This window comes from Apteryx mantelli, chromosome 3 (genome assembly GCF_036417845.1).
Source record: "Apteryx mantelli isolate bAptMan1 chromosome 3, bAptMan1.hap1, whole genome shotgun sequence".
NCBI classification, from domain to species: Eukaryota; Metazoa; Chordata; class Aves; order Apterygiformes; family Apterygidae; genus Apteryx; species Apteryx mantelli.
This window is the reverse complement of record NC_089980.1, coordinates 62444573-62472043: the sequence shown is the minus strand read 5'-3', so window position 1 is coordinate 62472043 and position 27471 is coordinate 62444573. Positions and strand designations below refer to the sequence as shown.

The window sequence follows — 27471 nt, the reverse complement described above, 5'->3', positions numbered from 1 at the left end:
CCCCAGGGAAGCATGCGAGATGGCGATCTTGTGAGGAGTGCAGAGCATGCGCACACTGCTGAAAGCAGAGTTCACAGATAACTGCTCAAAGGCATGCTCTACACAGACGTAGCCTGTGACTTGCAGAGAATAATATGCTAAAAGGGATACTTCTTCCTAATTAATTCCTCCACCAGTAGTTTGGAATTTTTAAGTACAAACCAAATCTACCACTTTAAAATGAGAGACAGTAACCCCCTCCCCTCAAAACACACTTAGTAATTTATCAACCTAACTGCAAGATAAAAATCATAGGGTGGGAGAGAGGATGATGTATTAGGTAGTCAAACAAAACAATAAAAAAATCCAACCCTGTCCCTCACAGCTGGTTCTATAAACTGGAAGAACTGAATGTAACTTGAAGCTGAAGTGTGATTTCTGCATTAGTCATAATTAAACATTAGTCCTTGAAGACTGATGGTACACAGATTGTTTCTCTCTCTCTCTCTTTTTTTTTTTTTTTTTTAAATATACACTGACATTTACTTAAGTCAGTCAGCTCCTCAACTGGTATAAAAATTATCTTCAGCTCCAGTGTAGACACTGTTACACCACACTGATTTACACAAAGTAAGGGTCAGACTGTTCAAGCCCATTACAAAGCTAAAGACTAATCTGTGGTTTGATCTTTGTGGCAGTTTAACCTCAATGCTTGCTTAGTCACAGAATTAAAACCTGCATGTACACACATACCAGATCAGACCCTTGCTTTTTTCTTAAGAAAAGCTAATAACGGGCTGAAGAAAAATCCCATTTCAAGGAGGAAGACAGCCTAACAAACTTTCACACACACATTTTGACCCAAGTGCATAACAAGCCCACAGAATACCCTAGCCTTAGAATCCACAATTTTACTACAGCAGTGATGTGAATTTTATATGAAGCTGCATTACAGGATGCTAGGTTAGGCATTAAGTTAAATATTTTATGACATACTACCACTAGAAGTGGCAAGAAGATATAGGTATAGAAAGGCATTAGCAACCCTCTCTGTTAACAGCTTTGATATCATGAATGGTTACTACCGAATTTCCCTCTCTTGGCAAAATCAATCATGAACTGGCTAGTATAGCAAGTGAAAAATATGTCGGTTTGTTGAAACATCATGGCAGAAGTTTTGGAGGCAGACATTATGCAACTATGGTTCTGGTGCTAGCTGTGCCTCAGGTCCCTGAACATGATCCATTTCATTTTCTTACAAAATGAAGAAAAATGTTTTATCTATTTTAGTGATAGAAAAGTGTTCTGCACTTTTTGATAGAGTGTCATAAGTGTTCTCTCAGAGGGAACATACCACGCTAGATAAACTAAGGCCAGTTTAATATGGCCAAGCCTGTGTTCCTGTACACAGCCAAGCTACAATTGCTTTGGAAACCAAAATCAGAATCAGATTTAATACAAGATCTTAAAGGTCTGAGCTTTCAAAATATCCTAAAGGTTACAGAGTATTTCAGATCCTCATATGGTTTATCATAGGAATTAAGACCACAACCTGTGGTAAAGAATGGGACTGAACCTTTGGACATCCAAGCACACCTCTGGTACTTGAGCTAGCAGATCTAACCTGGCCTCAAGCCAGGCCTTGCAGAGAACCCCTCCAGTCACTCAGTATGTGTTGAGGTACCACCTCATTTCCCAGTTTCCCCCAGCTCCCATTCCCATGCTGCCCTCCCTTTCAAAACGCACACTGATCATTCAAGTTTGGCCAAACTGATTCTCTCTCTTTGTAATGTAAAGGCTCACAAAATGTAAAACAGCCCATTTCTCTTAGGAGAAGAAGAAATTTCAGCCTGCATATGCATTCTTGAAACTAGATGCTTCAACTGGTGCTGCCTTCTCAACTACAAGCACAGGTTACAGGGGTGGAGGGACATGGAAGCAAGTTCTGTTCATGTGTTTAACCACTGTTCTCTTTAAACTATTTCCACGCTGCAAGTTAAAAGCAACCCTCCCTTAAGAAAAAAAACAGTTGCACAGTCTAAGAATTTCATGTCACAGCTTTCTTCTGTCTTTCATCCCTACACAACCTGCCTACAGAGCAGCTTCTTCACTCCAGCTTACACTGTATGTGGAACAAAGCCAGCCTCGCAAGTACGATAGGTTTAACACACAAATAGATCTGCAGTAGTCACTGTTTTGAAACGTTCTCTTCAAACCCTTTGGGGAAATTAATTATTTAACAGCCCTGCATAGGATATATTTGTCTCACATTTGAAGGCTCCTCTTCTTCTTTTTCCCCAAGGAGTTTAGTAATACTTCTATGTTTCAACAAACCAATAGTTCCACGTGGCAAGGAGACCAGTCAGTACAGATAACAATCAAGCATGCGTTTCCTCTTGCCCTTTGTCCTCCAGAAGTGTCCCCAAAAGCCAGCATGCAATTCCTTGTTGAAGGCCTAATAAGGCATCAAAGGGAGAAGCAGGAATGACCTTCCAATTGTAATACCAGACTCCAGTGAAAGTGCCTTTCAGATGAAAAAGTTCATCCCTTAGGTCTTTTCTACTTGCATTCATTTTTCATATCTCAAGAAAGTCATACTGCAAAAGTACCCATCTGTAACAGGCACTGCCCATATATGGGAGCAGACAACCTTCCCACCTCTTTTTTGGTCTTTTCTATTTGATTATGATTATAGGATTAAAGGATTTTCCTACAGCAAAACAAGTCACTGACATAAGCTGGAAATAAAGGACAGACTCCCACATCCTCACTCTTATTTGTCACATGAAAGCCAGAGACAGCATCATCATTCCACCCAGCCTGGGCCAAAGTGCTCAGTAGTATTTTCAACCTTCTCACACTGTTCAAAGGAACAAACTTTGAAATGGGGTAACATAGCAATCTTAAGGACTGCAATATCCTACATAAAGCAGGCAGAACCTAGCAACCCACTGATCTTAATGGAGGCCCAATTTCTATCTTTCCAACAATTAAGAAGAACTTTTCAAGGGCTGACTCATGTGGCATGCATCAAGTAGCAGCAAAGGTCAGCTCCTGTTTTCCCATCAACTCTAAGTCACTAAGTCCGGTAGTGTAACTCACACAGCTTGGGATGTCCCCAGCTTGGCCTTCTGCTCACCTACACTTGCATAAGCAAATGGGCCATTTATCAGCAGTCACCTGCTCACCACACGCTAGAAATCTAGGACTTCTTTTCAGAATAAAGTCCAGCTCTCAAGGACTCATGGATTTGCCATTCCAACCTTTCAAGTTCTCCTCTGAGAACTGCGTACACTTATATGAAGCTACTAGCTGTTGCCATACAACTAAGGACTGTATTTTTGGATATTTAAATCACCATCCAGGAAATCTTGAATTTTAGGCAGGAATTAATGCAGATTTCTAGTGCTTAGGCAGAGCCTATGAAGACACAAGGAAGAAACTTCAGGGTAAACTTGATTCCAACCAGAAATTTCCTGAATTCTTAGTGTTTGGAAAAATACTGGAAATGTAGCACCATACCAAAAATGAAAGTGCAATGTGGCCTCAGGTTTAAACTGCAGATAAACTAAGAGCATCTGGAAAATAAAATAGTTGACATCCCTTTTTAGTTATTTATCACATCATTAGTATCTCTCTCCTGTATGAACATAAAAAGCAATACGTGTTCAAATAATAATAATACTATAACTGGTATATTTTGGTGAGTAGGACACCTCATTGATAAAAATTAAACTAGGAAAATCAATTGCATTCAACCTCTGAAAATATATATGGCCCAGCCAGTGAAAGCACTTTTCTGAATAAAGAAAGGTTAAAATTTCCTTCTCTGTCTTTTGCCTTTGTACAAAGAATAGTATTACAAAATGGAAGGTCAAAAAGACCCTACAGATAAGGATCTGTTATTCCCTTCAAACTCAGATCATTTAATTTCTCTCTGTAGATTGCTTTCCAGTATAAAGTCTTCAGCCAGCTACAGAGTATTAGCACATTGCAAGTGTTTGGATAAGACCCTAAAACAGCAAAGAAAAAGGCCTAGAAAATTACAGAGAATGTTACCAGTTTGTTCAAAAGACTCTCCACAGCAGCAAAATTATTTTAACATGAACCATGCCAAAAGCTTCACAGCTGCAGATCGCCCCTGCCTTCCCAAAAAACAAGGTTAAACTTCTTTAGGGGCAAGTGCCAGAAATTAAGTCTATATTTCTTTGCCTAACACAATAAGATACATTCATTCATTAAAATTTTTCATTAGCAGAACATATTGATTTCTGGATTTTTGGTCTTAACTACAGTGCCACCTAAGTACCAGTGAGCAGTGAGGAGAAATTTATATGCAATGAAAAACCCTGATGTATTAGGAAGCTTACTCATGTTTTAATCTTAAAAAAAACAAAAACAACAAAAACAACAAAAACAAAAAACCCAACACTCATAAATGCGATATACTGGAGATTCAATTTAGACATACAGCTAAGTAAAACGAGGAATAATCAGGCTGAGGTGCATCTCCCCCTTCTTTAACATCATGATGTAAAGGAAATGTTAGTTATTGACTAACATTATGCAATTTACCTGCATGCAGGAAAAGCACGCAAATTTAAAATACTAATTAAAGTGGGCTAACAGAAGGGCAAAATTATCTGCCCAGAAACAATTGCACTGTAATCTCTAATATCTTTATTCCTTTGTAGTTCCTTATTTTGTTCTGAACACTATTTCAGCAATGACGTAAAGGGGTCTGGCAAAAGAGTAGCTACCTCCCAAAAAACAAGCAGCCTAAAGAACTGTTTGGCACATATTTCCATTTGGTTTCTTATCCACACTTACAGGATTCCTAATTCTAAACACTGAGTTGAAAGAAAACCCACTCCACAACACTTGTTACAATGTGGCTTTCAGACTTTTGAGAGAGGGAGAGGCAGAAACACCTAGACGTAAACTTCCATACACTGCCCAAAAGGGAGCAGGGCAGAGGAGGATGCGATTCTACAGCCAACCCACAGCAAACCCCAGAACAGAGACAAGACTCATTACACCTCACCTGGATCTTAAACCTGAGGACGTATTCCTTGAGCAAACACAGGAGACATTCAAAATTCCTCCAGTAGTTCTGCCTATAGAGACAGTGCTCTTCCCCAGACAGGGTTGGGTTACTGCCAGTTTGTGTTCGCTTGTAACTGGTGAAGACAGAGATCAATGACCTATTCTCCACATCTTTGCAGGAGGGTTACATAGGATCAAGATGCTACTTTACACCAGCCCTAGAGCTAGGGTGAGGGTTTCTACAAATACACTAAGTCACTTAGAGAGGAATTTGGTCCTCTGATTGTAACATTAGCCCTTAATGAGTAAACAGCTGGAAAACCACATAAGCAAACTTGTACAAACAGTAATGACTTCATATTCTGTGCTGTGACTTGGATCATTAGATCTCATATTCCTGAGTTATATCATGTCAAGTGGAAGAACTTTCACACAAACACTCTAGATTTACCCCAGTTGAGAAATTTAGTAAGCTTTCTGGCCAGATCTAAAGTTTAACAAGAGGTGCTAGGAAGGCCATGTTGTGAGAATGCCAGATACCAAACAGAACATGGTCCGCCTTCTATTGCTTCCCTGCCATCCCTCTCTCCAGTCAGCAGGCTTTCACCATTATCCTTCTTCAGATCAGGAATCTGAGGGAAAAAATGCAGAGGAGCAACCTCTATGTAGGTTCCAGCAACAGCAAAGCAATATCAGTGACAGGCAAGATGCTCTTTTATTAAAAATATACTATTAAATTATTAAAAAGTCACACTAAATGCCTCTCTGGCTCTTCACCAGTCTTGGATAGAGAGCATCAAAATCAAAAATTTCTTTTACATCCATTTTCCTAGAAAGCAGTTCCCTTCTCCTAAACAAGGATATAACAGCCCATACCCCTTCTAAGCTGAACGAGGAACTCAGCTAAAGGTCACATGCAGATGTCATCAAACCAAACCTTCGTAAACAGAACAGCGCTATGCTAACAGTGAGCACCTGCCATCAGTGTACAGCCTTGGCTGATCCACTAACAGCTGCTATCAATATCTGAACCACTGTGATAAATGGATGACAAAAGGCTGGAAGTAGCATAAAATGAAAGGGACTAGAATGTTATTATCCAATACAGTAAGTTACTGTCAGTAACAACAGGGAGACATTTGCAGTGTTTTACTACTCATTCATGGCGATGAACATAATTCAGCTTACAGAGTCAGGAAAAAAGTAGTTCAAGTTGCAATGGATGCAGAGAACAAACGCATTATCTTGCTCTACCTGTGACAGTGACTACCTTCTTCAGTCTTTCAAAATTAAGGTAAAGAAACAATAGCTTTAGTCTCAATGGGGAACTGTACAGATAATCAGTAGCATTGCCACAAGTACAAACTGGGTATAAAAGGAAGCAGCCAGAAGGAAGGTGTTGAGGAATTACTAATAATTACCACTATGTCTGGCCTTAATCAAAAGCCAGTAACAAGTTACCTACACCTGTATAACTGAGGTGTTCATATCGCATTCATTAATGTACTGAATGATAGAGAACACAAGGTCCTGCCCTGCAGGCATACCAGCAAGTCAAGGCAAAGGAGGAAGATTTTCTCTCTTATTTGAAGCAAAGAATTATCTATTTGTCAGTTAGGAACAGGAGATGATTCCTACTCCAAAAACAAGACACCTACATATCAAAGCAAAGCAAACTAATATTTTAGTTTTCTAGAGATCTGTCTGGATCCTTTGGAAGACTTCAAAAGGGAGATCAACCATAACAGCAAATATGATTTACCAGGAGGAAACTGTGTGCTATGAGCATGCTCATGTGCACACAGAACCAAGGGGCAAAGGTATAAATCTCAAGGTGGGCTAAGAAGTGCTCTTAAAAGGCATCCACTCATAAAAGCCACAGTGGAGGGACTCTTTCTTATGGGAAAGTTCTTTGACAGAGGTTTCTGAGAAATTTCTCTCTGATATATGCAACCTGAAGCATAAAGCACACACAAGGATGGAAGACCTTGCTGTTCCTCCTGACTAGGTAGCAACCAAGTCAGCTAAGCAAGAGAGATATCTTTCTTATGTGACCTTGTATTGCTTTTCATTCCTTTATGTATGTCCTTTTATCTCTCAGATTTATGAGCATGTTGACTACTCTGGATGTCAGGAGTCAATGCCTGTATTTGCATTTCATCTTAATCTGGCCTCAGTTAAGTGTGATTCAAAGTAACTGGATAGTAACCAGATGCTCCTCTCTCAAGACATGGCAAATCCATAAATCAGGACATGCTGTCAAGGACCCTTATCTCCCCAATACACCCTTTACTATATGTAAAGGATAGCAGAATGGTTTCTATTTTCAGCTCACAGGCCAGGCAGAGAACAGATACCAGAACAGAAACTTTTCATTTTTAACAACTCAGACAACTCTCAGACAGCAGGATACCGGGGCACATGCCCTCATAAGACAAGAGTACATTCAGCAGTAAAAAGAAAACCTTTTCCAGTCACCTCCCCAAACAAAAATGGCGTGATGTCCTCAATATCCCTAAAATGGATCCTGACTAACTTTATGAATGGCATTATACAGCCTGCTATCTGAAGAGTCGAGAGGTTCCTTTCAATTTTATGGTGTATATACTTAACTCTACTTTTTTTTCTGAGAAGACACAGACCCCAGAATGAAGCAAGGAAGAGCAGGAAACACTTAAATGACATTACACTGATAAAGGCTACTAATATGCAAGAAATGCTACAAAATATTGCACCTTTTAAGAGATGTTCAACCCCAGGCGACTTGTACTGTCTCCTCCTAATGCTCCTCTTCCACTGACTGACTATAGCCAGCAGTATAGGGTTGACAGCAAGCAGGCACTTTATGTCTTAATCCTTTGCTCTGAGACCATTACCGCTCAATCCTTTAATTTCCATCCATTAACTAATTTGAATTTGCTCTCCTTCCACTGACAAACACTGACTTCCCTACTTCCCTAAATAAGAGAGATTTCCCCTCACTAGATTAAACTGTCTCTCTCTTTTTAATCCTACCACAAGGGAGGGAAGGGAATATAGGTGACCATGAATGGCAACATTCAAGTATTTATAACTCTGCTACCTTCTGAAAGCACAGTGGAGAGATTACCACCTTGTACAGGATAAGATAAGAAGCTGGGCGATTGAGGGAAATGAAGATGAATGAAGTTGCCTAAGATGTAGATGCAGAAAACAGACATGGAAGAACAAAACAAAGTGAGATGTTGGACAAAAATCTTCCAATTTTGAAGCCAGTGTACTTCACAGCTTGAAACATTTAATCTTAGACTTCTCAGCATCATGTTGAAAACAAATACTGATATATTTTATTTACCAATAAACATGTTTTCAGAAGATGTACAGTCCAGAGAATTCTTTGCAAAACTGCCGATTACTTGCTTGTAATTGTTTTGGACACACAAAAAATAACCCCCCTAAGATTATAAAATTTACATATACACACTGCTTAAAAGCAAACACCAGTTTTCCCTCACATTAGTAGAACTATTTTCTTTAAAAAACATAAAAGGCAACCTAGTTGTAGGAGTTAATACACGGCTATAGAGTTCATAACTTGTCATATATCATTTTTAATCAGAAAAAAAACCTCCTGCTGCCCCTACTCTGATGGCCTCACTAAATCAGATAACACTTTTTCACATTCTATTGTCCTTGCTATCAATAAAAAGTGAGATCACTCCCTATCACTTTGCTCATTTGTCACTAGATCATTTTTATGATGCAGTGCTAAGTATGCTACTAGATTATTTATAGGAAGGAAGGCAAAGCAAGTTAGAAAATTAGACATTACCATCTGATGGCATATATAGGCTCTTCTCTGCTCCAACTGTATTTTATATGAAAGTCTGTCACTTACAATATAGCCAGAAAAAAATGTAATTTTCAGAAGGAAAAAAAATTTTTTCAATGATATTCATCATTCTAGTAAAAATAGATTTTAGAGAGAGCTAATAATCTATACTATTACACACAGCTCAATGAACAACACAGATGTCCCAAACTTACAAGCAGGAACCCCCCCCACAAATCTGACATATAAAGCTGTACTTTAGATTTGCAGGAAACATGAGAGGAAACCTAAGGCTACATTACAGACAAAAGACAGGAGAACAGTTTATACAGAAATACTCAAATAGCCCAAGTACCCAAAACAAAATAGCCACGGTCTCATGGATCTCAGTTCAGGCTGCAAAAAACACCTTACTGCCTAGGTAGGTACTTGGGCAACTTGCCTACTAAGATTTCTGTGCTGCTGTAACCGTGCTGCCCTCAGTAGCAGAGTTTATCTAGATTAAAACTAACATGGGCACCTGCATGTACGCAGGCATGTACATAGTACACTGTATCTCTGCAGTCATCCCCACAGAGCAGCTTGGGGGAAAACAAGGAAGGCTAAAGCAACGGACTAGCACTTGGAAGGTTCAAATCAACATTTTCCCTTTGTATGACTATCAAATCTGGGCTCCAGTTTACCCTGCTATTTGTTGCAATCTTTGCATAGCTCTTCCTAAGACTCAAAGGGATAAATGTGTTGTGTGGAAACAAGATGGCAAAGGTTCATCAGGACAAGCAGTAGCACTTGAGGGAAAATCATCCCATACACAGCACTGAGAACAGCCTTGCAATGAGGCTAAGAAGGCACAGTCCAAAGTGCCCTATGAAAGCTCTTTGTTGCATCTATGTTGACAAGCATAACTCACTTTGCATTATAGAAAAAACACCACAGAATTATATTAAAGACGCTGTGGTATACTCTGAACAACAGCAAACTTTACAATAAGGTATCTTGATGCACATGCTGTCATTTCGAGGGCATTAGTTGGCCAAATTTTGTTTGTCTTATATATGCACACATTTATTCCTTAATCCACCAACTGGGTAAATTTCATTAATTTCATTAATTCTTTTTAATCTCCCCAGAACAAGCAGGAGCTTGTATTTGCCTGGTGAGCAGACCAAAGAGCCTGCTTCTTCTGCACTGTAAGATGGTGGTAGAGGGGAGTGGTGAAGAAAGAAGAAAGCTCTGCGTGGCAAGGGCCCTCTTGTTTCCCACCCCACCCCTGCCTGCCTACTCCATTGCTCTGGAGCAGAGAATTCTCTTCTCTCTGCCATGGCATCAGCTCAATACAAATTGCAAGCAAAGCCAAGGGCTCCTCTGAACTCCAGGTGGGCAGTGCGCTGCATGCAGGGATCCAAATGAATCTAGAGGGTTAACATGGCCCCGATGCTACCACACAGCCTTATTTGGACCCGTAGTTCTCCCCACTGCAAAGTCTGCAGCATATGTAGAAGGAATTACCTTTATCGTCTCATAACAGCTGTCTAGGATGACAAATCTGAAGCAGTTCTCAATTTCCTCTGGTTTTGTTTCTAGAAAGCTTAGTCTTAAGAAGAATCAGTTTCCACCTTGATTTTGCTGCATTCAATGAGAAGTCATCAGAGACAGCTCTTTCCATGCAAACAAGGGCCTTCCCCTCAGACATATATATTTACAAACTGCAACTTACATAGTGTAACTTTATCCACAGGTGTAATAACACCCCTTTCATAACACAAGAATAGGTATTAGTACTGCTATAAATTATTTATAAAGGCAGATTAGAAGCTAAAACAATAGCTTTTAAAACCCCTATGCACCTGCCCATGCAATTGTGTCACTGTCAGCAGATCTTTCGCTTATGCAGCACAAAGTTCACCTTGTGCCACAGTCAGCAGGAGGCCGGTTTGTAACTCACCCTAGGAGCCCAGAGCAGATCTCAGCACAAGGAAAAGCTAATTTTCCCCTAACGTGTTAGAGGGCAAGTTATCAACCACTGCACCACTCATAGGCAAATGCCCTCTCACATAAAAGCAGGAAGCACCATTAGAGAAGTCATTTGCCTAATGTGTGCATGTCCTACTATCATATCTTAGCACATAGCCGAGTTGCGTCCTGAACAACCAGCAGGTGCCCAGCATGACCTGCTCACCCCCGAGGTAGCACTGAACCAGCCTACACAGCGTTCAAGCACAAGCTGGATCAGGAAATACAAATCACTTTCCCACTGCCACAGCAAGCTACAAAGCTTTGTATGCAAATGGCATCAGACCTGAGAAGATAACCTTCTCCCTCCACATGTTTGGCCAACTTTACAAGCCAGTGCAGAAGAGCTGTCCATTACGGTGCTTTGCAGTCCCCAGATTACAAGAAGGAAGCCATATTTTCACCTCTCCCAGTTCAGACACAGAGAGCATCCACAGGACCCTGAAGGTACTCCACACTAAGTGCTTCCTTCCTGGACATACACACTGGCTTCTCAGTCTTTCGGAAGAGATTGAGTACAAGGTGTCCTTAAGCTGTTATTTAAAAATAAAAATTAGATTGATTGCTTGCCCAACCTATGTTCTAATGCCATCCTCCAAGCACGTTTACTTTTAAAGCTTGTTATTGTTAGCACATGTTATTGAGGTTTGCAAAGTGCAATTTCCTTATTAGAACCGCACCCTGTGGAGTTTAGTACTAGGGAGAATTTATCAGGGGTGTCATTTTAAGAAAGGGGGATAAACAGAGTTGGAGCCAGTCAGCAAATGTGCACTTAGAACCAGAAAATAATGGTTGAAAATTCTTAGCCCAAATGCATTTTTTTTTTTAACTTAAAACACAAAAGCTACGTTTGTCAGAGGGTGTGTAACCCTTACTAATCTCTTAGCTCATTTCAAGAGCACCACAGACAAACAACAAATAAGCTTCCTTCTATTGTTCTTTCCAAGTTGAATGCCTACTCTCTGCAACTCACCGTCTGCATTAGAGGTTGAGACATACAGAGTAAGGATGACTAGAACTAATCATTACCCTGCAGAGATTCATAAAATGGGATAATGACATCAAAACAGGAAAAGTTTTTTGTAGAAAAACATGAAAAGTATCTTGGAGCTATGAAATAATGCAAACTGCAATCTGACGAACAGCTAACAGCTCCCTTGGGAGCAGGAGACTCAAGCTGAACTAGGCCTCCAACCTGCAATTAGGGAGCATTTCTCCAAGCCAAATTTCATAAAAAGCCAGGACAAAAAATTGGCCATTTATATTTCTTCCTCATGAAACACTGTCAACAGAAAGTTCTCCCCAACTCTAATATATAACGAAGCAGTACAGTACAGAAGCCAAACTCACCCTATCTGACCAACCCATGATTCACAACTGGTTTGCAGAAAGACAGCAGCTTCTGGACACCAACTGTTGAAGGTAACTTGGTGTGTGCAATTACACCTGTTATTTTGCCTTACAATCAAGTTGCTGCTCTAGTCAATCCCTTCCACTGTAAATTCAAACTGGGAATCAGGTTTTTGCCTCTTCTCTAACTTGTGTCAATGAGCAGAAGTTCAAAGTCTATAGTGTTAACCTGCTGGGTTGTCAGTTGCTACGGTGTGAAGCTCTAGTGCTCTTACTGTACTAACGGTGAAGGAGTAGCAGCTCACACAGCTACACGTCATCAACTACTAAACCACAGCTATTCCATGTGGCCATTTTGTGGTATGAACACCATTACTTGAGCTAGCCTGACTTGTTCAAGTGGACAGACAAGTGTATCCAACTCAAGACAAACTACTGCAGTGAGGACAAGTCATTAATTACAATGGCAGCTTAGCTTCCTATAGGCACTATGACTGCAGACATTGCACAAGGACAATAAGAATATTATGTTCCTATGTTAGAAAGGAGATGGAAAGAAAAGGCAGAAGAAACCACTACTAATGGAAATTCAAAAACCTTTCCCAAAGCAGCATAGTGTCAGAGATGAAATGCTCTGCCCTGATTTTGTGAAATCACTTATCTCCACCTTTAACATCAAAATGAAACTGAAAGTGAAACTTGCAAGATCTAACGGCAGCTGCTGTTTTCGTTCTGCTCTTAGGCTAAACCATGCCTGCTTTATTTCACTATCTGGCTGCTCCGGTGATTCACACTGTGACAGCCGCTCAAAGCAACATCATGCTTATGACCATTTCAAAGCACACGCCTCTTCATATTCTCCAAGGCTAAGCTTCATGGTCTCAAGCTGTAGAAAGAGCTTCTGTGACTTTCAATAGACTTACATACAGATCCAGCTTAAGTTATTTATTAGTCAGAAAACTGATGCCCCAGAAAGGAATCATCTTACATGTACACTTTATAAAAACACATCAGTTTTGACTAATTGGTCTACTGTAGTTCTTCCAAATACCTTTTTTAATTAAATACCATTTTTCCCTTTTCAAATATCAAGCATATAAGGGTGACTCATACCAAATGCTAGCTTGCAGATCTTTGCTGTAAATCTAAAAAACTGTTTTTAACCTAGAGCTAGTTTGTTCTGAGCATGATTGGGCAAAAAATCGCACAACATGACCTTTTCCAGTGGAGTCAACATTGAAGACTAGATCAACAACCCTGAATAAACAGTTATCTGCCCAGCCAAGGGCAAGCATGCAGTATTACCCACTCTTACTCTGGGGACTGCACTGGCCAGCCCCTGGCATAGACAAGACTAGCTTGAGGGCAGCTTAAAACATTCAATCTAGAAACTCTAAAGTGGTTGATGTCTCTGCACTAAATAGCCAAAAGCAAGAATGCAGCAGAGAGCACTGCATTAAAACAAAAATAAATAATAGTTTACCTATACACAGGTGTTCCTCTATCCTCACAGAAAATTCCCGTATGCACTAAGCATTTCCCTATATAAAGTGGCTTTATATATATACCATGCTACCAGGCAAAAGATAAAGACCTGGCCATATTTATGCCACTGTTCATGCATACGAAGGAATACTACTTGCAAACTCATTACTTCAGGGACATATACACAAACAGTACAAATCAAAGTTTTGAGCATTCCTTTTAATAGAGCAATAATAAAACCATCACCCCCCATTTATTTGGTCCCATACAAGCTGAGACAGCTTTGAACTTTGAGTCAAAGCACAGTTAACAAGAGTCTTTGAACAGTTACAAATCAGAGCCATTGATGAGAGAGAAATTATCCCCAACAGCCTTAAATTCAGGAGATATGGCAGATTTTTCTCTCAACTTCTCCTCAGAAGTTCATTAACAATGTTATCAGTGCTTTCTTCCCCTTTTCAGGTTCCTATTAGCAGACAGAAAACCTGACGGAAATCATTTTGCTGCATTTATTTTGTTGGAGGGCTGTTTTCCTCAGCATAGAATTATTCATACCTCTCAACATTGACAGCGACATGAATAATCTTTAACTAGCAACTTTCGTGGGCCTCAAAAGGCAAGCACTTTGCAACAAGTTCCTTTTTAGAAACTACTTTTGAGTTTCAGAAAGGCCAAGTGTGTCTGGAACACTGACACATAACAGCACGCACCCAGCTGCTAAACGCAGGTACATTATTTTTTCAAAGCTTCTGGGGAAATACTGCTCTGCTGCTAGTTGAGAGCAATTATGTGGAAGTCAGAAGTTGCACTAGAATAAATCAGTGATGAAACTGCAGTCAGAGCAGTTTGGAAAATATAAGCAGACTAATATTATCAAGGAAATTACATATGCTTTGATAATCTATTGCTGACAGGTACAGAATCTACCAACCTTCTACTAACTGAGAAGAAATGAATGAATTTAGGCCCCATTCATTCCACTAGAATTATTTGTGTAGTCAAGTATCAATGAATTGCCATGTCTCCCATAAAGATCTGGTCTTTCTACAGGTAATGTCCCAATCTTACACTCCCCTGTCCCCCAGAAAATCAGAATAATTGAAGCTCCTTCTTGCAGTGTTTACAGGCTACATGCTGTACTCTATATTACAGACGCATCCACTATGTGCTTATACTGCATTCATAAAGATGCAGTTTAAGGTCTGAAATGCCTACTCAAAGAAACAATAGTTTACAACTGGCTTGAGAACGTACCATACTGAATCAAAGTTTTTTTCTGTTTTTACTACTGTTATTTTCTAGTCCCAACCGGTATTCAGATGTGGAACACTTACCAAGATCAAAACCAAAATCATGCATGATAAAAACATTAGCAAAATTATTCCAAGTGACTTTTTAACATTACAAGCTTATGGACACTGCATCTCAGCAAGTTTAGCAATTCTTTGGTCAGTATTGCTCATTTGGCGTAATGTAACGTGATGGACAGCCAAAAGAGAGGCAGCCTTTTTTCATCATCCCGCATCAAGCAAGTACCCCAATATGAAAGAGCAAAAAATTTCAGCAGAACAGCACATTTCAACAACGCATACACCTCTTCGCACAAATGCAAGTGCTGTAGGAAGTAGCAATGATCTTTATATAAATTAATTTCAAATCTGTTTCAGAACTTTTCTGACAACTCCTTCCACACTAAACATGAAAATAGCTTAAAAAAAAAAAAAAAAAGAAAGAAAGAAAAGAAATCTTACGGCTTGAAATGCAGTAAGCCAGCCTGCAGTTGATCCTCCTGAACAGTTGTTTGTTGATTGGCCAAAGTATAAGTGTAAAGAGTTGAAGGAAGTTAATGATCAGTCCTGACACTATAAATATGTAGCAGATCAGAAGGTGGCAAATGAATTGAGACTTCAGAAAGCCAACGATGTCCATGATTTGCTGAGAAAGCAAGAGGGTACCTTCAGACCCAAAATTCAGAAGACAACCTGCAAAACCAAATAGTATCAGCTGTTACATAATGCATTTAAAAAAAAAAAAAAAACAGATTGTTAACACAGACTGGCTGCTTTCCACTTAAATATCTGAACGAAACTTAACTCTTCAAGGAAAAGGTTTGACTCCAATACCTGCAAGAGTAAGCATGGAAAGAGAATGCCATATTTCCAAACTAATTTACATTTGGCTTTGAAAACAAGTTTTCACTTTTCAATTCTAATTCAGCAAACACGTGCGCATTTTACTCCATTCCATGGATTACAGTACTCCTCTATCAGGTCTTTATTGATAAAATACAAGCAAAACAATCCACTTATATTTTGAGTTGAATGGCCTGTACTCCATAAGACATACACTGTGGCCTCTGCTATCTTCAAGAGCAGCTCTAAGGTTCATAGTCTTACAAGTATACAGGTTCACTAAGCATTCTTCTGAAAGCATTAATGATGCCTTATGCAAAGAATCTGTGAAACTTTAGGAACAAGTACCACACCCATTTAGGAACACTCTTCTATTATAGCCCAATTCTCTCTCCTCAATGCTACCTAAACATGTTAGAGCTAAACCATATTTCCCATTCAAGATTTCATAAAACGCCCATACACTGGGGGCCACAGAGTACCTTCCACACCACTGTATACAACTTCTTGTTTGAGATTCTGGACAACTTCACAAAGCTGTGTTGGGCAACACCCTGAAAAAGCTATTTCCAATTTTTGCTCCAATCAAGACCAATTTATTTATTTTCAGACACCTTTACCAAAAGATTTGTTTTGCTTGTTTATACATACAAAAGGCCAAGACACCGTTTGCTGATTTCTTTATTTTTTTAAGTTACGTTTGCCTAAAGATTGATATTGTCAGATTTCTGTTCAATCTTTTTTAGGATAGAGTAGCAAGCTGGAAAGATCAGTTACAGTTGCATAGGAATAGCAGGGACAAGAACAAAACAATTTTCTTCCTTCACTTCATACTGAAAAAAAAAAACAAAAACCACTATACTGGTTTGACCCACGGGCTTCAGTGAAGACCAAAGCAAGTTCATTAACACATTCAGGGTTTTAAACTAAGAAACAAGCAAAACAAAACAAAAAACCTCATTCAGCTATGTTTGGGGATTCACTTTTCCTCAGTATATCCCACCTCCACTCAAGAAAGGCTCTTTAGCTAAGGACATAACCACATATCCACTCTAGCAAATGGAGAAGTAACTAATTTGAGGCACATGAATAGCTCTATTGTGTTTAAATAGTATTCCTCAACACGCTTAAAGTTTGAGGATATGCACAATCTAAAAGACTCCAGAGCAAGAGAAGTTCAGACATTTTCTGCCACATTGCAAAAGAGAATATCAAGTTATTTCATTCTCAAACGATTGTAAAAACATGGTCCTCTGTACGTTCACTTCACTCTTCTCTATATAAAGTAAACACAAGCTTCAGAGCATTATGTCAGAGGTTGCGCTTTCCTCTATGGGCTGCCCCAATTCTGCTCCCAAACCAAGAGGTAGCAGCAGCCCCTTAAATCTAGCTTTCGTGGCTTGTTCCCTAGTTACATCCAAACACCAGTTGATTTTGGCTTGAGAATAAAAGCTTGACTAAGCACAGTGCACAAAATTTGTTCAGTCGTTCCACGTAATTCTGTCAGTTATACCCCATAAGCCCAGAAAGCAAACACTGATAGCAGCACTGACTCATGACCCAGCAGTTTTCCAGAACAACTGCTCAGAGACTTCCGTGAGAATTTTACTTAAGAAAGGCTGGCACAATTTTGGAAAGGACTGATCCAATCTTAGCAGCTGACAGTGCAGAGGACACTGCCTATCAAATACAATACTGAACTCCCTTCCATACCCACCACCGCTAGTTGGATTGTTAAGAGAAAACATTAATGCAAGATCTCTCAGCAAACAAAACCAAAACATTTTGAATTTGGTAAACAGGAGGTGGTGCTACACTATTCCATTCCTAGACTATTTCTCCTGTCGAGCAGTAGGAGAATTTGCCCACAGAGAAAGCCCTTAGATTTTTTGAAGTTCCAATCATAAGGAAGTAACAAAACGGCAGCTGTCAGCATCCCAAGGAATTAACTGATGAAGAAAGTCTTTATGCCTATTCTTTTACTTGACATGAGATCTCATTATAACAGGCACTGAACCTAGGTCAGTGTCCCCAAACATCTGTTTTACTGCCCTTGCTGACTACGCTTGCCACAGCAAAGAGCACGTGCAAGAATTGCTGCAAAGTGACAGGAAGTTATTCAGCCAGGTATTCGGCCACAAGGAAGAAGAAGAAAAAAATTAAGAAAGAGAGTCTGTATTGCTGGATGATTTATATAAAGTGTTTATGGCAATCCCAAGCCCATTATCAGCAGATAAAATGTGCCCTTTGTGTATCAGACTTTGTTCTCTGTATCTTGCTGTACTATTCAGTACCAAAGCAGACACCAGTCTGTAGCACGGAATCGCACAACAGGCCTGTGTTCACTGTAGTAACTACTGTCATTATACTTGTACAAAGCTCTTCCAGCTTTAACCAACCATTCTATTAAAGATACATTTCTGAAAGCGGCACACAATTTACTAGCATGGACTTTGCCCAAAGGCTTTGCTTTTATTGAAAGCTAAGTAGAATGAGACATGGTGTCTAGTAGGAATCATTGTAATGATTCATGCCACAGCCCTCTGTCTCACACTCTCAAGACAAAACCAAACACTTTAAAAATATAAAAAGGCAAAAACAAGTTTCAGGTAAGTTTACAGTAAAAGATACAGGATTTCACCTCCCTAATTCAGACTCTTTTACTTCACCAAGTAGCAGCAATTAGATCACCTATTTAAGAGATAGACAACAGACTGGAAGCGACCAGAGGTGTGTAAGTGGATGGAAAAGACTGTACCATGCCTGAAACCCCAATGATTAGGCTTCTCCTACCGTCCTTGGTTAAAACTGATTAAAAGCTTCTTGTGCTAGCTATCTTGTTTAATTCCATGTCATGGAATCACTCTAATCTAATGTAATTCCCAGAGATCAGTAAGGGACTGGATCAAAAAACACCCATGAAATAAAATGAAAGTAGTCTACTTAAAATGGAGATCTGAAAATTCACTACTGGACATGATTAACAAAAACCTACTGTAGTAAGCAGTTGATCAAAAGATTTTGAGAGGAGGAAGAACTAAGCAGAATGTTAGTCCACCAATTCATTTTTTCCACTGTAATAGTAGTTATAAGTTAAAATATTATGTTTATGTGCAGCATTTATTACACACTGGATCTCTAAAACAAAACTTCAGAGGATTAACATAAGCATTGATGAGATAACCCTGACAAAGCATAATGCAATTATTACTGAATTTACAATTTGATGAAGCCACAGTGGAATGTTTGAAAGCAATTTCTTCCTTGCTTTCATACCTCACTCATGAGGTTTTCAATTCTGTAAAGCTTCTATGACATATTTCAAAGGCAAACTAAATCTAGTTAAGCAGTACCACTGAAATGCATCTAATTAGTGACATAACTTCCTTGTAAAAGGAATGAGATATTGCTTACAGGAACAAGGACAACTGCTTATATTTTGCTTCTCTGAAAAGTAGAGAGGCTAGAGAGATTAACTTTCTCTTCTGATTAAATGCAAGCTATTTTCCCTGCAAAATTTGCAACCCAAACACTGTATACAGTGTGCTAGTTAGGTGTGTGGTTTCTTATTCTTAAAAGATTTTTTTTTTTTTAATATGATAGCAATTGGACTGTTTCCGCTACCCAAACTCCAAGAAATGCAGCTTACTCTTGGCACAGACTACAAGAAAGTAGAAATTTATTTTCAAGAACCATTTTTGAGCTAATGAATACAGTATAAAAGCATGCTTTTTAAGAGTTTATAGGAACTTTTCCCACTTGCTGTTTGTCCTACTAAAGTTCCTCATGGGTAATATCAACATAACATTGGTTTAAGTGATGAAAGGATCAGGTCTTTAATTCTTAATCCATGATGCTGGTTTAATAAATTACACTGATTTCCTTACAGATAATGACTGAAAATTACAGCAACCTTTTGAAAACAAACGGAGCAATCAATGCATTTTCTCAGAAGCTATTAAGATTGGAGAGCAGCCAAGAAACTCTCTTCTATCAAACACCCCTTAAAATGAATTAGGGAAAAATGGCCAGAGCATCAAAAGCAGACAGGAACTTTCTTTGATAATTGTTTTCCTTGGGATATAAAACAAAAGGCCTGAACCTCAACTGTCTGTCTGGGGAACAACTCAACAAGCACCTATTCACGTGACTAAGAGGTCACAGGATCAGGTGTAAAAGCAGACTACCTGACTATTCACTTCATCCTCTTTCTTGCCCAAGTTTTACTCTTCAGCAAGACCCGCTATCTTTTCTACTTAAATTACGTCAAAGCTTTCCTTTCTGCTTAGAACTGACCAAAAGGACACAGAAAAGGCAACATGACACCAGTGTTATGCAGGGGCAAACAACTCTCTTTGGGCAGAGGCTGTTGCCAATTAATAACAGTATTTAGTACTTTAAAGTCCATATAAGATTTGAGACTATAACTAGGGATCTCCTAAACAAGACTTTTATGGAAAGCATAAGAATTAGGCACAGAACTATTACCCACCTTGTCCAAAGTTCATGTGGTAAATAGAGTCCTTGGAATGCCGAAAGGAGCATGGTATCTGACAGCATCTGGGCTAAGCTAATACTGTCCATGCTTGCAACTAGAGGCAAGACAGCATTATAACAGGTTATTTTCAGCAAAGCATGTATTCCAAGTTTACGCAAAGGTTTTTTACTCATGCTTACTGTTTATTAAAGTGCTAATGTTTACATATTTTGCTGAAAGTTAACAATGGCCAAGCATATGATGATGATGCCCATTCTTGTATTTTATTGTCCAAACCAGCTTCTTGGATGGATGAGTTACGGAGACCAAGACAATGATAACACGCTTAGGCTAGACTACAGCAGTTTCAGTATTGCCTGTGAAAGAATTTTGGTTGCCACCAGAACAACAAAGAAAACTGTATTACATTTTATATCAGGGAGTTCATTTTAACAATGTTTCTATATATAGGATATAGATGCAAGGCAATTCACAGGAAGTCCTTGCGTTCTGTTCTTCCTGTTGGTGGGTGTCAAAGCACAAGTTAGGCTGTGTGCATGCACATATAACCCTTCAAGGAGAATATATCTGTAGATGCCACAATAAAAAAAAAAAAAAGTCTGAAGAACTAATTGTCCTTTTGCCTTGCACTTAATTAGGGTTTGAATCACTTCCCCGCAAAGGCACGTACCAAATGCAAGGAGGCATTGCCTCCTCAGAGAAGTCTGAAATCAGGGGAACATTTGAGCATATCTTAAGTCTTTTCCCCAAAGTTAAGGGAATTTAGGAATATTTTTGGGTTATCCTGAGAAGTCATGCATTCCTGAACTGCATATTTTGTAACACACTGAACTACAAAGGAGAGATTAGTCAGTTTGGCTGTTTCAAAGACAGAAGAACAAACGTCATCTACCAGCACATTTTAGGATTTCCAATTTACAGAGTTCCTATAAAACTGGATCTTTCATTTATTTTGTATTAGTCAGAGATAATTAGCATAACAGAGAACAAAGGGAAGAAAAAGAAAAGTTTTTGAAATGGTTAGAGTAAAATAACATTCCCTCCTACTCTCCCTTATCTTTTCTTCCTGTTATGACTTAATGTTAGAGCAAGACAGCTATGCAAGCTCTTCATTTCTGCTCTTCATTTCTGCTAGGATGTTAGTTCTCTGTCCATGCATGCATACTATCTGCTGGTAAAACATACAGCATAGCTGATGTTTGCCCTGACACTCTTAGCATTCATCCTCTTACCATGTAGAAAGGAAAGCATTTATTCAGCAAAGCAAGGGGAATGATGGCAGTCCAGGGGAGGAGAGGAAAAGACTGAGAGCTGCTGCCCAAGTTCTGAAAGAGGATTGGTTCAATCTAGCTCCTTCTTCCAGAAGCATGGAATATTAAGGGGGAAGGAAGGAGCTGAACAAGGAAACTTTAGGGAGCTGGGTTTAAACACAAGCAACACAGAACTCTTGAAGGTGCAGCGTTTGGGGACTGTGGGGCCAGCAGAGCTTGATGCTGAGGGAAGCATTTATTTGATGAGGATAAATGCCTTCAAGTTGAGCACTTCTTTTCCAAGCTCCTGCAGAAATCCTCAGAAGATGCGACTGGGTGAAATACAGTGGATATGTGAGGTACAGAACATGAAGTTCACAAAGATGACAATGGAAGGCAAGTTGCTTCTTTCCAGCAAGCCAAGCATTGCTCTTCAGCTGTTTCCTGCCTAAGTTTCTGCCTTTTAATATATTAAAATAAATATATTTTCCAAAGCACAATTAACTCCAATTTGCTTGGGAAAACAAAAGAAAGAGCTGCATTAAGATATTTAAGACCTGAAGGATTCTATCCAAGTTCAGTCCCTGTTCTGGGAATCACAGCATGCCTCCTTTTTTTTACTTTCTCTGAGTCCATCAATGTTACTTGTGTCACCAAAAAGGGCAACGTAACAAACACAAGCCAAAAATTAGGGATTCGGTGGGGGAGCAAGATTCAACAGCAAACTTACAAAAATATATACTGAGAATTTAAGCAGGATGTGGGCTAGATCACCACAAAGATAAAGGTGATCTGAATAGTTCTTCAGAAGTAACAGGGTAAACAACAAACAACATAGTCCAAAACAAACAGAGACATCTATATCATGTCTCATAGCCAATTTAATATTTATATTTAATATAACAGTCTCTGCATATGTGCAACTGACTAAAACTTCTCAAATACATGATATAGGTGTTCTTGTGTTTATGATAGATGAAGCTTTTTTCAGGACACTCATGGTATTGTTTAAGGCAATTGTACATTAGAGGTACAGAGATCAGAGTCTGTTTCGTTATGCCATTGGTCCTCAATGCCTGGCCTGTGAGAAATATCTCACTGGTGAGATCCACAACTGTGCACAGGAGACTAACAAATTAAAAATTAAGGAGGCAGCAGGCAGGATGCTGCTACCTGCATCATGGTATTTACACAGCATTAATGGTTCACATCACTACAGTTGAACACCTCTGCATTAGACATTTCAGAAGTAGATCTAACACAGGAGTAGCTACCGAGTTCTCCAGTGCTTATTATGAAAATGTTTCTTGCAGAACAGCCAGAAGAAGGGGAGGGGAGCCGAGGGGCAAAGGAAGGGCCATACAGGAGCTGGCATTAAAAAAAAAGGGGGGGGGGGAATCCTGTTCTTTGGGGTTGGTTGGTTTGTTTTTTGCAGGGTATTTGTTTGTTTGTTTTTAAACTGTGCTCTGAGTCCAAACATTCTCTGTGTGAGCAGTAAGATTTGAAAAGGAGGCTTCTCCTATCAAGACTCATGGTTCTGCTTGCCAAACACTCATTGCTCTCACCTTGTTTTAGAGAATTTTAAATGAAATTCACAACAACACAAAGGGTCAGCATAAGGTTCAGGAACTGCTTATGCTATCAAAGGGCAAAATACTTTCCCTGCATCCAAACCAGCTTTAGGTGTGAAGCACCAAGGAAACATGGGCCACATGATTAGTCTGAAGCTTTAAATATTTAATATTTCAATTGTTATCCACAATGAATTAGTTATAAACTACAAAGTTAGCACCTTCTAACTCCAGGTCAGCAACAGACAGCTCTCTACACCACTAACACATGCAAGCAGTTTTATCCAGGGAGGGAGTTCCACATCCACTAAACAGAATTAGCAGCATGAGCGACTCCACTCATATATGCAAGATCAAACCCTTTATGGATAGCATTAGAAAACAGTATGGATTTTTGATGATTCTTCCTGGATTTATTCATCCCCTTTCATCTGAAAAGTTCCAGCCACTTACAAGACATTAGAGAAGTGAGCCTCACAAGATCTGCCTTGCTATGCCCACCCCTACACCCCAGGAACTCCTAAAAAAGCTGTTACGTAACTCGCTACAGTCACGTGGCAAATCGATGGCAGAGCCAACTCCAGACCCAAGACTTGCCAATTCCCTAGGCTACAGCTTTCAACACAAAACAGTACTTTTCAGGCTCCTTTATTTGCTTGCTCGCCCATGCTCAAGCTTCCCTTGCAACAGCTTCTGGGAGGCCAGGTACATGGAACAGAGAGGGAAAGGACGCATCCTGCCAGCCCGTGATCCAAAGCAGCAGCACACGGTGTAGCAAGTCTAAGTGCATGAGGTAGGTCAAACCAGTCTGTATGCGCAGATCTAATGAACTCCACTTTCCCTTCCTTTCCGCACTCCTCAAGAAATAAAAATAGAGTATTCAGTAATTTGGATGGGTCTGTACTGTAATATAAAGCTTTAGTACCAAAATGACAGTTGTGTGTCTGCGTGCACACAAACATACATCTCTTTCATTATTCCTATTCAGGAGGGAATTAAAAGCCATTGCAAAATGCTTCACTGATGACACTCAAAAGATGAAGTCATCAGCACTGGGAAGAGGACACTACTTTCCTTGAGCTGTTTGCTTAAAGTCTTGTTCATCAGTATGCTCCCATAAAATGACCTTTTCATACTTTTCCCGAATTGAGATTTATGTTTTAGTAATTTTGGGCAGCCTCTTTGAGCCTTTTGCCAGGAGTCTAATTCCTAACCTTTGCAGCTTTGTTCATTTAAGAAAGACCAGAATGTACAGTTAACGAACAAGGTAGGATTTGCGGTGGCAAACGCAATTTTAAAAAAGGATCCAGAGAATGACAGAGATAGGGTGTAAATCACTGATCAGAGAAAAACATTATGGCACCAGTACCATTTGTTTACAAGCGGGACTTCCATCATCAGATTATGTGTTTGTAGAAAGTCATCTACTGTCCCCAAAACAGTAGAGATACTTTTAACATAGTGTCTCTCTGAGCGCACCTGTATGGCCTGCTGGACACAACAGTGTTCTCAGCCTCAGCAGACTGGAGCTCTGCTGACAGTTCTGCCACAGATGCATTGGGTGCATGGGACAAGCCGCTGCCTTCACGCTTCCCAATCACAGGGAAACGAGGGAATGGCACCGACCTCTTCTGTGAGGGAATCGGAGAGCTTCCAGTACAAAGCACAAGGCATTACTAGCAGTGCTGAAATGAAGTGTGCCATTCACCTGATTACAAGTCCAAATGAATTGTTAATTTTTTCCATCTTTTAAGACAGTAGGTTTGAAGGGCCATCTTCTTCCGCTAGGCCATTTTCATATTTTTAATTATTATGAAATAGAGTTCATTAGTATGCTTTACAAATACTCACCAATGTTGAACAAAAAAAGATTATTTGAATGAGGTTTTTTTTTACCTCCAAGTATTAAATTAATTTGACTGTATTCTAGCATATGATCTTGAAGAGGATGAATTACATGAACTTATCCTCTGTGCAAATTACATACAAATAAGTTAAAATGACAATGCACACCCAAGATGTAGATCACACCAAGACAGGGATATACAGGAAATAAGTTATTTTCTAGTGAAAGAGGCATAAAAAAAATGTAATGAATAAATATTAAACTGAAAGATGAATGCTGTAGGAAAGCTTCCAGATTTATTATTCAAAAAAAATAAAAAATAAAAACAACTTCTGCCTTAGAGAGGTGACACCCAACACTTAGAAAAGCGTATGTCTTACAGCTGCGATTTGGCTGGCACAGTCACAAAAAAAATAAGATCCTCGCTTCAGCGAAGGGCTCAGCTGCACCCCCACACAAAACAATCAGACATTCAGATGCCAGGTAAGAATCCAAATAAACAGTGGTAACTGATTTACCCCAAATCAGCTGTCATTATATTCCCCACCAGTTTTCACTCACCTCTGCCTCAAAGACACAAGTGTTTAGGAATCATTTTGCTACATCATGAATTCAGAACACTTTCCCCCCTCCTCCATCCTAACATACTGATTCGAGGACTTCAGAGAATAAAAGCCTTTATCACTGGCACTGGTTTTGTCAAATACAACAATAAAGGGAATTTTTGAAACCAAAAGAAATCTTTCAACAAGCTTCAATGGCCCTCATTGTTTGGAAAACATTTTTCCTCAAAAACAGCCAAATGTGATATAACTAATCAATGCACTTGTATTCTCAGGACCTAAAGCCAGTGCTAGGTCAAAGCCATCTGAATCTTCCAGCAAAATCATTCAGAGGTAGCTTGATCCAACAGCATTTGCTTTACTCGAAGGCAGGTGTGCAAAGACATTATGGTTCCTAAACACGCTGGTAAGAGGCCAGTAGGATTTTTATATACTTTCCACTAAAGTAATTAAGCATCAGATACATGAACACCTAGCTGGATTTCCTAAAACAGCTCTGTCCATCTTTAGGTGCCTAACACCTTTTAAGAGCCTGGCTTTGAGCATTTTTCCATTAATTTCAACAAAATTTGGGACAGTCTTACAAGGCTTAAATTCAGAACAAAGCTTTCCTCTGTCTCCACCTCTGATGAAATGCAATATTACGCACACTCTCAGAGGTCTAGGCCTGTAAAAACTAGACAAAGTGACACACTGATGGCCCACTGTGTTTTAGGATAGCAGTTTCCCAGATATCTTTCTGCTTAATTATAGACCTACTGTGCCCCTACCACTGTTGTGCAACAGGAAAGAATGGCTTTTTTCTATTACTTTGATCCCCTAGATACTTAAGGTACATTTGCTTGTTGTCAGAAGACAGTGGTATCCCTGCTGCCCACTGTCTGCAGAATTGGCCACATGGATGTTACCCCAGTATTTCTTCGGTAATTTTCACTTAATACTAGATGAAGGAAAAAAATGGTGTTTGTGCAGTTTGGTAAGTTTCATCACCGTATAAACATATCCTCAGAACCATAAAAGAAACTAAAGCTAGCTAAAGCCTTGTTAATCCTTGACAAATCACCTATGACTTGAAGGGGAAAAACTCTGTAAATGTTTCAAATGCAAATGTAGCCCACTGCACACACAATTCTTTCAGGCGGTCTAGAGTGCAAAGCATCATCTGCAAAATGGTGTCTTCCAAAATCCTGAAAAACACAGTAATAAGAGGCAAACTATGATGTATGAAGAAAGGGATGATGTAGACAAAGGGGGAGAAGCAGGACATAGGTTGACTCTCAAACAGTAGTTCTCCTTTGAAATGTAATAAATATCAGGTGCAACTTGTGCTCATAAATTTTCCTCTGATATTTTCTTCCCTAGTCTTTAACAACAGGTTTTAAGTCAGGTCTTCCCCTTTTTTCTGTCAGGTGCAAAAGCCAGCATAATCTGGCAACTGAATCTGTACGGGCAGACCTTTGCATCCATCTGGATCCTGCTGCAGAAGTGTGACTGAAATTTAACTTTCTTGATCAGATTAAAAGCAAATTTAGCATGCCAGCTATTTGTCAGATGTTAATAAGCAATCATGTATGCATGGGAGATCAGTTTGCTAGTCTCTGCCTGCAGCTCCTAACCTTCTGGCAAGTAAAACCTCTCTCAGTAACCTCTACCTCTGACGACTACAAAGATTTTCTTTTTTTTCCAGCCTAGAACTGGTTAATTGCCTTCCCCTGTTCCTGTTATTTATGCTACAGCAGGAACCTCAAGCCAGGTCAGCCCACTGTGCAAGCAGTAGAAAATGATTTCAGTGCTAAGCTCTTCATGGCAGAGTACAATAAGACAGACAGAGGGGCTGAGGATGAAAGCAGAGCTGTAGAAGTAAAGAGACAAAGTTCAGAATGAGCAGCAGACCACTAGCAAGACCATAACCCAGGCATCTCCCAAC

The 27471-nt window shown here is 39.5% G+C and overlaps 1 protein-coding gene across 2 annotated transcripts in view; it reads right to left on the bottom strand.

The window, feature by feature from the left end:
* Positions 1–27471, bottom strand: part of AGPAT4 (1-acylglycerol-3-phosphate O-acyltransferase 4) — an 89957-nt gene that overhangs the window by 59088 nt on the left and 3398 nt on the right. The window contains exon 2 of one of the 2 annotated variants that reach the window (XM_067293508.1): positions 15436–15666. The exons of the other annotated variant lie outside the window; for it this stretch is intronic. Within the exon in view, the coding sequence (XP_067149609.1) occupies positions 15436–15613 (178 nt within the window). The 5' untranslated portion in view covers positions 15614–15666. The remainder of the gene's footprint in view (positions 1–15435; positions 15667–27471) is intronic. 2 annotated transcript variants of the gene reach the window in all.